We start from the raw sequence: 13,029 nt of genomic DNA on the forward strand, positions 1-13,029 counted from the left end.
ATTTAAATTAACTCTCTATGTGAAACATTTTATATTCTTTGACATGGTGGATCTTAACTTTCATGAAAGTGAATATAAAAATAAAAAGGAGTCTGTAAAGTTGAAATCAAATTGTTCACTCTTCATCTCAGAAACCTCATGGAACTTGACTTGACACAATCTTACTTTACACAATAAATGTAAATCTATCATGATTTATAATAGGATCCATAACTATATAAATATTGAATCAAGCTCAGAAAAAGTTATTTCTTCAAACCTAGTTTTTTTAAAAAAAAACTACAAAAACTATTTGATATTTTTATTATATATAAAATAGAGGATCAGCTCTAAAACTTTTTGAACTAACTCATTGTTTATTTAATTTTAAAATTAAAATGTATAAAAGTTTTAATGATATATTTTTAATGTGTTAACGGTCCAAAAAACCTTGTAGCCCCTACGTGAATAATTTGTCAATACCATAAAACTTAATGTTAATTTATAGAAAGTAGACATAAAGGTAGGGGGCAACTGCAAAACCAAAATAAATATCTTCATCCAGCCTTAATTTGCTGGGGGGGGGGGGGGGTGGTTGCAGTACTTTCCGATACTTTTGGCTGGTATGCTAGATGAACACGCGCTTAGATTAAGAGTGGGGAATTGTAATATTCTCCTACTCAATTCCACTAAAAAAAATCGTGAAAAAGGGAAGACGAGATTAGATTAGAGGAAGTGGTTGGCTGGCTGGACCAGGGGATTGCCTATGATGCTTGCCCTATACTCGGATCTAATAATCACATATTTAACGGGTTACGTGGATCCAGATCATTGGCGTAACTCTTTCTCTGGCTTCTAGCTGATTGGATAATAATAATAATAATTACTCAATCACAGCCAATAAGTTAATGCCAAATGTTAAGATCAAGGGTGCTTGCGCGAGGACCTACTTCTTTATGTGCACCATGGTGATGAATGGTTTTTAAAATATTTTTTATTTAAAAATAATATTATTTTTACCTTTTAAATTTATTTTTAAAATCACCCATGGAACAATTTAAAAATATTAAAAAAATTAATTTTAAATAAAAAATTTTAAATTCTTATAAAAATATCTACTGACTGCAAAAAGAAACACGCTTGGAATCTTAACAAGGGTCAACTATTGGGGAGGTGACCAATAGGTGTTGAAACCACGGGTGGGCCCACATCACCAAGTTGCCCAATGTGATTTTGGCGGCTACCACTTAACAAGAACAAGATACGGGGGAAAAAGAAAGAAGAAAATACTGTTGAAGTATGTCGCTCGATTAAAGGTTAATTTTCTGTAGATAAACATGTGAAAAAAAATATTTTTCTAGTGATCACATTAATTTTGTTTTAAAAAATATTTATTCATCTCTTTTGATATTTTACTAATATTCTTTATTTTTTTAAAAAATTACTTTTTTTTAAAAAAATTAAAATAATATAAATATTCAATTATACAACTGTGTGTTGCCTATTATAGTTAGTAATATTTATTTAAATTTTTGTATTTATCGATCTTTTCAATAATATCAAAATATCACCATTAAATTTATGGATTTTATTTTTTTTATTTAAAAAAACTTATATTTATTTATTTTAATATTTTTTTAAAAATATCATTATTCCCAAGTATCATAACATTTTCTTCCACCTAGTTTGTTAGTTGCTGTTGTTTTCTTGAAAAAGACAAAATAAAAAAATGTTTTTAAAAAAATTCAAGAAACAAAACCAGAAAAGGAAAATTGCAAAAGACACCAAACAGGCAAGCACCTACATAGAAAATAATAATAATAAAAAAAAACAGATAAACTGCCAATTAGAAAAAAAGAAATTCATGAAGTTGCAGGATCCGCAGACCCGATACCAGCCAATAACAATTCACCACCTCCAATCCCAGCTCCTCCCTCTCATTCTGCCTCAAGATTTTAGCCTCAAAAGAAAATAAGAACTAAAACTCAGATTCATTCCTTGAAGCTAAGCTAAGGTGATACCTTGCTTTTGTGCTTTATATTACTGCTGCTGTTTCTGTTTTCTCCTACTCATTGGCGTCACTCTACCCACTTTTTCTTTTTCTTCTCCTCTTTTCTCTGTCGCTCGGACCTCAAGGAAAAGGAGGAAACAAAAGATCTTTTCCCAGCTTTTATTTTTTGTTTTCACTGCCCCGAATCCAGTTAACTTCTCAAATCTCACCCTGTTTTATTACTCATCTCCAAGTTTCTTTCTTTCTGTCTTTCCCTTTTTGGGTTGTCAAATTCATTGAAGCTGTTTTCACTTACAAGCTTTCCTCTTTTGGAATTCTTGTCCTTTTTTTTTTTGTCAGGTGTTATTGTTTTCCGGTGCTTCATATGTTTGCTTCTTTAGAAAGTTTTTAGAGCCAAGTTCAGATCTCACCGGTGGTTTTAGGGTTTAATTAGCTTGGTGTTTTATTTTTAGACTGCTTGTGCCAAATTTTCTTAGCTTTTGTTTTTGTTTGAAAACAAGTTTGTTCCTTTGCAGATTCCTGAGTGGCTTGACTAAACATAAAAAGCTATTCTGATTCCTTGCAAATGCTTCTTGATCTAACACTGATATTTCTGTGGTGAAACTTCCACCTCTCTGCATTTCCTCTACTGGGTTCTCCCCTCTGTTTCTCCTCTCCTTCATAAATCCAACTTCTCTAGCCAATTTCTTTAATCAAGCAACTGTGAATTTGTGGCATGTTAACTTATTTCTGATACAATGAAGTGGGAAATGGGAATTCTATCTCCCGCATCGTATCTTTCGAGCACGAATTGGCTACTAGAAGAGAGCAAGAACACAAAATGGACTCCAGCAGAGAACAAGGCGTTTGAGAATGCTCTTGCAGTTTATGACGAGGACACTCCTGATAGATGGCACAAGGTGGCAGCTATGATTCCAGGGAAGACAGTAGGGGATGTGATAAAGCAGTACAAGGAATTAGAACTTGATGTTAGCTACATAGAGGCAGGGCTGATTCCAGTTCCTGGATATAGCACCTCTCCATTCACATTGGATTGGGTTGATGGCAATGGCTATGATGGGTTTAAACAATCTTATGGCCTTGGTGGAAAGAGATCTTCAACAGGCCGACCTGCTGATCAGGAGAGAAAGAAAGGTGTTCCATGGACAGAGGAAGAGCACAAGTAAGTTTCCATACATTCACGCCTATGTATTTATGTGTTCATATTATCGGTCAGTTTTCTGCTTAAAATGGAATTAATGTGAAAATCCTTCTTGTTTTTCATTGTATTTTCAAGGGCAGTGAATTGAATGTAACATGGTAGTAAGCCATATTACTTGAATAGGTGGTGGTTGAGAATATAATCTGTGAAAGAATCTAATCTAGAGGAGAGCATGACTGTAGTTGAATCTTGAAATTCATTCTCTGTGGATACATCTTTATCAGACTTGTACTTTGCTACTTGTGGTTTCCAGTTCCCATTACATGTTTTAAGTTACTGTTTTTGGAGTTGAGGTATTTGTAATGGCTTTTTCCAAGCACAAATCAGTGGACCTAACAATTGAACCACCGCAGGCTGTTTCTGATGGGCTTGAAGAAGTATGGCAAGGGGGACTGGAGAAACATATCTCGCAATTTTGTTATCAGCAGAACGCCGACTCAGGTGGCCAGTCATGCGCAGAAGTATTTTATCAGGCAGCTTTCAGGAGGGAAAGATAAGAGGAGAGCCAGTATTCATGATATAACAACTGTCAATCTCAACGACGAGAGAACTCCATCACCGGACAATAAAAGACCTTCACCTGACCAGTCCGGGGCGATTTCTCAGCAGCCCAATTCTGCCGCCATGCCTAGAACACATTTTCAATGGAATCAACCCAACGGTGGAGGAACCATAGCTTTTAATTCAACAAATGCAAACATGTTCATGTCTGCTCCTCATGGGATTAACTCATATGGGCTTAAAATGCAAGGCCAAAATCTGCATAGAGGAGCTGTTCATGACTCCTACATTAGACATCAAGCCATGGGTTTTCAGATGCCATCAGCGCACCACTACCCCCATGGATGAGAGTATGTTTTTATCTTTTTTAATCCATGGCTCATGGCTCCATGGCTTCTTTTCAGTAGTACAGTTGTGTTTGTGCCTTGTTTTCTGTCTTTTCTTTTTCCTTTCCTCTGGTCCTTTGTGTACATGCCATCAAGAAGTCTAGTCAATAGGACGTGAACTTGGAGGGGACATGATTCTGTTCTGCTTGAATTCAATATCCGGATTGCAAAACTGAGGCTGGTTATCCTTGTTTTTAAGAGCACCGCACCCGCTCTGCAACGCTGCAGGGAGTGGTGACCTCATGCAGATGGGCATGGGGAATTTGTTCCATGGATCTTGTTTAAGAAGAGTGTAGGAACTTATCTTGAAGTGAGAGTTAGACTTGCAAGTTGCGCTCCTGCCCCCCTTTACTTGAGAGTTGATACCTTAAAGATGGTTCCTCCAAGATAAGAATAAATGCGTGCAGGAAGAGATTTGCAGAGACCAATAAGCAAACACTCGGGTTTCCAAGCTAAGGTGGAGAGAATGTAATAAAGGAACCGACATGATTTGAGCATCTTCAATATATAAGTTGAAAGCTTTGCATGTTAGACCTGCTTGTATACCTGTTGATGTACGGAAAAAGGTCATGACATGTGTGATGTTTGTGTCCGTGAAAAGATCAGCAATTAAAACGGTGTTTGTTCTTGTTCTGTGTAATATATTTTGCATAAAATGTTTTTTCTTTTTATCCTATTTTCTGTAAAATATTTTATATAAAAATTACTTAACATGGTTCATTTTTAAATTTAACTCATTTATTGCAAAACACTGATCTGTTTTATAAAATTTTATATTTCATGGACTGGGTAATACACGCATAATTTAATCCCCTTATGATATTATTTTCCAATTATCTCAATTATCACTATTACCTCACCGTCATCTTCATGGATCGCCACTACCACCCCAACGCTTCTCCACCACTTTCACAATTGCCTCCACCACTTCTCCCTCACACCACCTCAACTAACACCACCACTCAATGATCATATCACATCATAATTATTATACTATCACAATATTTTTTTTATATCATTACTCATTTCAACATTTATTTATAAAATATTTTACTCAAAACAAACACATCTTAAAGCTTGAATTCAACACGCACGAGGATCTGTGGTGAGCTTTTCAGTATTTTGTTCTCATTTTCTCCATTCTTTTAGCTCAATAGTTGATCACCATTTTAGCCAACTTATTAGCAGAACTCCAGAATTTGCAGCTGTACTTGAATTCGAGAAACTACTGCTTCTTCCTTGGTAGTGTATATCACGTATGGCTTGCGAACAACCTGTGAGGTGCTTCACTTCCGCCGTGGAAGTCCGAACTCACTCCACAGTTAAGAATATTGGAATGCTTACATCATACTGGCCGAGTCGCAGAGCATTTCACGGTGGACTCCTGTGGTCCTACGTCACCTACTTTTCTTGTGAACCCCCTGAGCTCGTTTCACCAGCCATTCATTCATTGCACACAAAGGATGGTCTTTTTGACCGGGCTTGACCTTTCAAACCGTAGTCGAGGCTGACTCCCCATTCCACTTACTGAAACATCATGTGTCAATTCCCTTCTCTTTTTCCTTGGTCCTTTAATTTCTCCTCAAGTAATCTTTCTCCATTACAGATCTTTCTCGAAAGATTCTCTTTAATAGAAGAAGATCCTTCTCTGGTGTATAGATTATTGCTTAAATTACGATACCAGAGTACCAAGTAAGATTCAGGCCAGATTACCTCTGTCCTTGATTAATAAAGTAATCCGTACATCCTTCTCTCTAAACTCGCTTATTGAGCTAGCTTATAGATTTGACTGTAAATGCTTGCTGGCAGGGCCACTGCTGCACTTGCCAAAGAATGTTGTAATTTCATGAAAGCATCACTGTTTTGGGATCCTGATTGTACGGTCCATCCAACTGAACAAAACATCATGATGACTTCAGTGTTAATCAGAAGCTCGGGTTATGAACCCCACCTAAGGAGACACAATATCTAGCTTTTCGCAATGTGAAAAGGTTACTTTTTTTTCTTTTATGTTTTTTTTTTTTTTTTTTATTTAGTGTATTCAAGCCCGCGTATCATGACTAATTTACGACTCACTGAATATCCTAAACCCAATGAACATGTAAGGCACCGCGAGGAATAACAGGTATACACGCTGAGACTTGAACCCATGATACAGAGGTAAATAACCGGAAGCCCTTGCTACCGCTGGCTTCTTCAAGTCTCGGTGTATTTTCTTTATGTTTTCTTAATCTGTCTGGTTTATCATTTTATATATACACTTCAAGTGGACACAGAGATTCTCTTTTGGTGGGGGGATTTTCATTTGACCTTGAGTGTTTCATAGCGCGGCAGCTTCTGTTTTTTTTATGTGTTTTAAAAATGTATTTTACCTGAAAAAATATTAAATTTCATGAAAGCATCACTGTTTTGCGATCCTGAACTAATTATTGACTACTGCCAAATGAGACAACCTGGTTATGATGATTGATGACTGCTTCTGCAATAAAATCTCAGTGAAGTAACTTCCTTTTGTTCAACTATCATGGTAGGTTACGCATCCCTCTCTCTCTCTCTCTCTCTCTGGGCACACAGATAATCTTCTTGTGAATCAATCATGGTGTTGAATTAGTGATTTATCACGCCACAGAGGCAAAAGGTTTTTCTTTTCATTAAGATGGTAATTGCTTTGATTTCATCATCCATTTCATTGTGTTGAGTTAATCATCATAGCAATGATGATTAATGAGCTATAACTATCATCCAAAAGTTCAGTTGAGATGCAAATGGAAAAATAAAAGTTCATTTATTGAGTTTAAAGTTTCATTTCAACTTAATTTTCATTTATTGAGTTTAAAGTTTCATTTCAACTTAATTTTGTTTGACAGCAATTTATTTAAGGTGTTCCATAGGTTTCTTTTGTCCCTTCACTTTCTTTAGCTGGCAAGGGTAAAACATGAACTCTACCCGTTTTAAATATGACTAAATCTAATTAGCAACACCCGTAAAATACTATTTATTAAAATACTATTTATTTATTTTTTAGTTTTTTTTTTAATTTTATTTTTTTGATATTTATTAGGTTGTTTTGAAAATTGTTCTACATAATTGTTTTTTATTCTCTCTATTGGGTTATATATATCGATCTCATGAATTTATTTATTTTTCTTCTTAATTTTAACATTTAATATTAAATATATTAGGAGGTGGGTTTCATATTTTTTTCTTTATTTATTTTTCATAAATTTATCCCGATCTTATAACCCTGGTCACGAATTTAATAGGTTGACTCAAGTCATTTTTTTTATTGTTTTTTTTAATTGATTTTTTTTTCGATTTCATCATTCAATATTGAGTTAGTTTAAAATTAAAATTCATGGTGTTTTTTTTATTTGCTTATTATATAGTTATCTTGATCTCATGATCCGGATCGTGGGTTTGACATGTTGACTTAGGTTGATCATGTTTATTTTTTTTGTTCTTTTTTAATTAAATAATTTATATTCTATAAGGTTATCTTAATTTCATAATTCAAGTCACAGGTTTGGTAGGTTAACTTAGTTTATTATCTCGAGTCCTCTTTAATTGATTATTTTCTTTCCAATTTTGTTCTTCGTCAACTCAATCTTTTATTGATTTATTTATTTTTTTAATTTTATCCTTCAATATTAGGTTGTTTGGGAATATGTTTTCGTGATTTTCTTTCTTTCTTTCTTTGGATTTATCATGATCTCATGGATTTAGTTATTTTTATCGATTTCAACCTTCAACAATGGATCCATTGGAAATGGAGCTTAATGATTTTTTTATTGTTTTTTATAAAGTTATCATGGTTTCATGACCCAGATCACGGGTTTAAGAAGTTAGCTCGAGTTGACTTTGATTATTTTATTTTATTTTTTTTATTTTATCATTTGACATTGAGTTGGTTGGAAATTGGGCTTCATATATTTTCTTATAGGATTATTTGATTTCATGACCTAAGTCATAGGTTAATTCAAGTAGTTTTTTATTTTTTTTTATTTAATATTTTTTTCAATTTTATCCTTTAACATTGGATTAATTAAGAATTGACCTTCATTATTTATTTTTATTTGATTTCCATAGGGTTATTATTATCCCATAACCCGAGTCGTATATTAACAAGTTAACTTCAAGTCAATCTAATATATTACTGATTAATAATTTAAAAAATATCATTCAATTTATTAGTTTATAAATATTTTAAAACAATGTCCAATATATGTAAAATTTTGACTTCATAATTAATATTCTTATTAGAAAACATATTAATATTACTTAAATTTTGTTCTTATAAAAAAAAAAAACCTTGATTCGACCAACAGCGTAGTATCCCTCAACTTCCCAGGGTTAGAATGAGTGTTGTTAGAGCCTAGCGTTTGCTACCTTCCCAGGGTTAGAATGCTTAGAATGACATTTGATTTTGCTTTAATGGAGGAAACATAATGAGAGCCTAGTAACCATCCATTTACCTCGCATATAGCTGCTGTCATTCAATCCAAATCCCATCCAATACAAGACAGCATATGCAGGTGACTTGATCGAATTCCATGAGCTCTTGTGTTGCAGACTTGCAGTTTCATTGCTGGTAGCAAAATGGCCGGTCCTGTTTGCTTTTTCTCAAAAAATAGCCACTCTGCTTTTTCTAAAGGAGAAGAAACCTCTCTGCAACTTGCATATGAAAGCACCTCCATTCACTTTATTCCTCTTTCAATCAAGACATTAACTGGCTACAAGTTACCACTTGCAACCACGAAAAATTATGTCAATTATTTCCAACTTTCGGCTATCTACTTGCTCTCTGTTTTCTCCACTATGTTCTTATTCCTCGAATGGTTTTAGTTGAAATATACTTTGATAATCTTTCAGATGTAAATAGCTACATGTTGAAAAGGTTCGTGAGGTTACCTGCTGAGGTAATTTTGATTCCCCACACAGCTTATCCAGTCCTCAGAGATGCATTATATCCATAACATCCATGAAAAGAAGAGCGAATAGATTACTTATTGAGGACTTGTTTTACACATTAGTGAAAAGAAGGAAAGCAGAAGATGCATTATACCCTCAGCATTAATATCTAATTCCCGCCCCAGTACCACAATTAGTGGCATCGGGGACAAAAGTAAATGGTTGAATAAAAGGAATATACGATGATAGATTACTCTGGTTTCGAATCTGATGCTGCAATTCATAGTCTTCTGAACTCCCTTCTTGCTTCTTGACAGAGATTTTCACTTCATTATTGTCATCTCTGTTATCTCTCTCTCTTGTTTATCGAGACGGTGGAACCACTTGGAGGAAGTACGAACATGGGCCGCCGAGAATTTGCATCCTGGTTAACCGTTTGGGAACACGGTTGAAACCGTGTTCCCGCAAAATTCAAAAAAAATTTTTTTTGGTTAAAATTTAATGTAGTTTGTATATTTTAGATTATTTTGATGTACTGATATTAAAAATAACTTTTAAAAAATAAAAAAAAATTATTGACATATATTTTAACATGAAAAAATTATTTGAAAAAGTAATCACGTTATTATACTTACAAATATACTTGATGATAGATCCCCTGTTTGCTGCCTTTTTAGGCTCAAAATATTGGACCTTAGGCCTATCTTATCTTTCAATTTATTCAGTCAAAAGAATTGTCCACCTTGCATGTTAGCGCAATGCCGAATCAAGATTGAGGTTCCTATGATTTATCTCTGGAACTCGTCGGCAATTGCTCAACCTTTCTAAACCATGTCACTGGCAGTTCACCGCTAAATTCATCCTTCAGTTCCAGGCAACCAAGCAGCCATTAAACCATCTATCTTTTCCAAGAGCCATGGTTCTATAACCAAAGGTCTTCCAGATACCAGAACAACCAACGTGGGGGTTTAATTCATCAGCGACCGAGCTTATTGTATCAGCTCCAGTGGAGGGGATCACCAGCTCTGAATTGCCACCACTGAAATCTGCACAAGGAGCTTCACCTACAGTGACAATGGCATAAGAAAGATCTTGGCCAGCTATGGTGTCCTGGTGACGGATTTTTCTCATAAATTTGGTTTCCTCTCCCACTGCTTCTTCAATGGCATCATTTGATTTGATGTCAAATTAAACATAAACATTAGATTCAATTCCCATGCACTGAAAAGGGATCATATACCATTGTGTCATATGTGATGTCAAAATCAAGTTTATGATGGTTGGCTCTGGGAGCACTTGAATAGCATAATCTACAATAAACCTACAATTGTTGAATTATGGAAATTTACCACTGATGGCAACAGCGTGAATCTGTCAAGATCCAGCAAATGATCCATGCAGCAGCATAGGCCCATTTGGACCCTGAACAAAAGGCCCAATTTTAGAGGGGTAATTGGTGTATGAAATTGTTTCGATGATCTGTGACAGACAGCAGAGCTATATCTACAACTTGGGCAATAGCCCAAGCTCGCATTTAATAAAAGAATCCTGCTCATATTAGATATACATAAAAATAATAATAAGAATATTTCTTAAAAATTTTAAAAGATTTTATTTATAATTTTACCAAATGCCTCTATCTCGGCAAACAAGAAGAAGAAAACAACTGGAAACCAATGAACTTACTAATTGTCCTAAAAAAGAGAACAAGATCAAAGGAAATGATGATACTCTAACGAGATTAATTTAAACAACGCATTTTATTCTAGTGATTCTCCCTCTGATTTATCTTGAATTTCCTGGCTTCTCTTCTTAATATCAGAATCCTCATAGTACCTCTTCCAGAACCAGTGCTTCTTCCATACCCTTTCATTCATTTCGTCGATTGGGATCCCCTTCGTCTCAGGAAGAAAGAAAATAGCAAAAATAGCCATGACAACAATCCAGGCAGCGAAGAAGAAGAAAATCCCAGATCGCATGCGGCAGAGCATGGTGAGGAATGCTTGAGCAACAAGGAAGGTACAGAACATGTTCATGCTAACAGCGAAGAAGAAACCTGCACTTCTTGTCTCCAGAGGGAAGATTTCACTGGGAATCAACCAGCCAAGAGGACCCCATGACCACGCGAAACCAGACACGAACACACAGACCAAGATGACGACAAGCTTTGCAGAACCTTTAGGCATGATATTGGCGGATTTCAAATGCACAGCAAGAATCGTTCCCATTATGGACTGTGTACAAAAGAAGAAAAGGAACAACGACCAGAGTCAGAAATAACTAAACAATGCAGATGAAGCTCAGAAATGTTGTCAAGTGTCTGTTTTGCTTACCTGGGCAGCAAGCATCTGAATACAAGCTTCTATGAGCAATACCCTTCTTCCAGTAATATCGACAACAAAAACAGCAACGAATGTGGACACTACATTGACCGAGTCAGTGACTACAGCTGATAGCAGGGACCCATTACTGCCATAACCCATAGTCTGAAACAGCACTGGGGCATAAAACATCACAACGTTGATTCCAGTGAACTGCTGGAAGAATTGAAAAACTGTGCCACAAATAAGTTGAGGCCTATTAGACCGACTCATGAGATTTCTGAAAGGGTGTTTGACTTGTTTGGCCAATTCAATAACATTCAAAATCTCTGCATATTCTTTGTCTACATTGTCAACACCTCTAATCTTCCTTAAAACACGCAGAGCTTCTTCATTCTTTCCCCGCTCTAAAAGGCTCGTGGGGGTTTCCTCGATTACAAGAGATCCAATGGCGAGAATTATAGCAGGCACTGCAGCGCACCCTAGGGAAATTCTCCAGCCATAAGGATGCACGTTTGAAGTAGCATAATTGATCAGATTTGCTATCAGAATGCCTATTGTGATTAGCAACTGAAAACAAATGTTAAGGCCTCCTCTATATTTTGCTGGTGCGATTTCTGATATGAACAAAGGCACCGCCTGCATTCACCCTCTCTGTGTAAGAACTAATAGAAAGCAGCAAATAGTACATAAATTGAAAAAAGAATGAAGAACGAATCTGGAAAAATGGAAAGCTAGTTGGTTTACGGATTGAACTGCATACCTGGTTGCCAAATCCAACCCCAACACCTAGAAAAATCCTTCCAGCAATCAGCATGCCAAGTTCCACTGCAACAGCGTTTAGAACGGCTCCGGTAAGAAAGAAGATGGAAGCGGCTTGAATGGTGGGTTTTCGGCCGAATTTCTTGCAAAAGAAAGAGGCTATAAAACTAGAAACAATAGCTGCAAGGTAGAGTGAAGATGTAAAGAGCTGAAGAAATTGGTTATCAAATTTGCAGTAGTTATCCTCTGTCGCCTCGTGCTTCTTGTGATAAACAGCCGGAAAGAACTTCTCCAAGAAATCATCCATTGACGTCACCCCCCCTACAAAAACATATACAAAAACAACAACAGGAAGATTTTTAATGCTACAAATTCTAATGCTTAAATCTCAAAGACAACGAAACACGGAAAATGAGTCGTACCGGAAATGCCAACATCATAACCAAACATGAGACCACCGAAGGCTGCAATGATGCAGCAAATGATGACCTGCCATGTAAGCTTGGCAGGCAAGTCTCGGCCACCACCTGATTCAGCCATGGATAAACCAGCCATGAATGTGAGTTTAGTTAGTCGCTTTTGTTATGAGTTTTTCGGTTAGGATGTCAGCTATGAATTGTAAGATTGGATTGAATGAAGATTAACTAGTTAAATAAATATCATCCTGAAATCTCGGTCAAGAGTAGATTGATTCTTTTTTTTTTTTCTTTTTGATTTAGGTCATAATCCTATGTTTTGACAAGCAACATGGTCCTTCAGTTTAATTTTTTATCCTTCTATCAACACTCCTGATCAAGTAATTAGATAAAAGAAAGGCATTTGCTATCAAACTTGATGGAATGACTATATTACCAGCACAAATTTAGGTTTAAGATCTAAATCAAAACAAAAAAAAAAAAGATTAAGGATAATATGTGGATAATATTTTTTCAAGTTATTTTGAATTAGTTAGTTGTTATC

General features: G+C 35.6%; 2 protein-coding genes across 2 annotated transcripts; one reads left to right on the top strand and one right to left on the bottom strand.

Moving 5' to 3' along the window:
- The first annotated feature begins 1,839 nt into the window (after positions 1-1,839).
- LOC118032906 (transcription factor DIVARICATA) lies at positions 1,840-4,811 on the top strand. The gene is made up of 2 exons (XM_035037698.2): positions 1,840-3,152; positions 3,545-4,811. Exons 1-2 carry the CDS (start codon positions 2,728-2,730, stop codon positions 4,038-4,040), a joined length of 921 nt encoding a protein of 306 aa, XP_034893589.1. The 5' UTR covers positions 1,840-2,727; the 3' UTR covers positions 4,041-4,811.
- Positions 4,812-10,746: 5,935 nt separating this feature from the next.
- Positions 10,747-12,624, bottom strand: LOC118032942 (sugar transport protein 8). Its single transcript, XM_035037751.1, has 4 exons — positions 12,492-12,624; positions 12,071-12,390; positions 11,320-11,946; positions 10,747-11,220 (listed from the first exon to the last, which is right to left on the bottom strand). Exons 1-4 carry the CDS (start codon positions 12,622-12,624, stop codon positions 10,747-10,749), a joined length of 1,554 nt encoding a protein of 517 aa, XP_034893642.1.
- Positions 12,625-13,029: the final 405 nt, after the last annotated feature.

The sequence above is a fragment of the Populus alba genome, chromosome 1 (genome assembly GCF_005239225.2).
Source record: "Populus alba chromosome 1, ASM523922v2, whole genome shotgun sequence".
NCBI lineage: Eukaryota > Viridiplantae > Streptophyta > Magnoliopsida > Malpighiales > Salicaceae > Populus > Populus alba.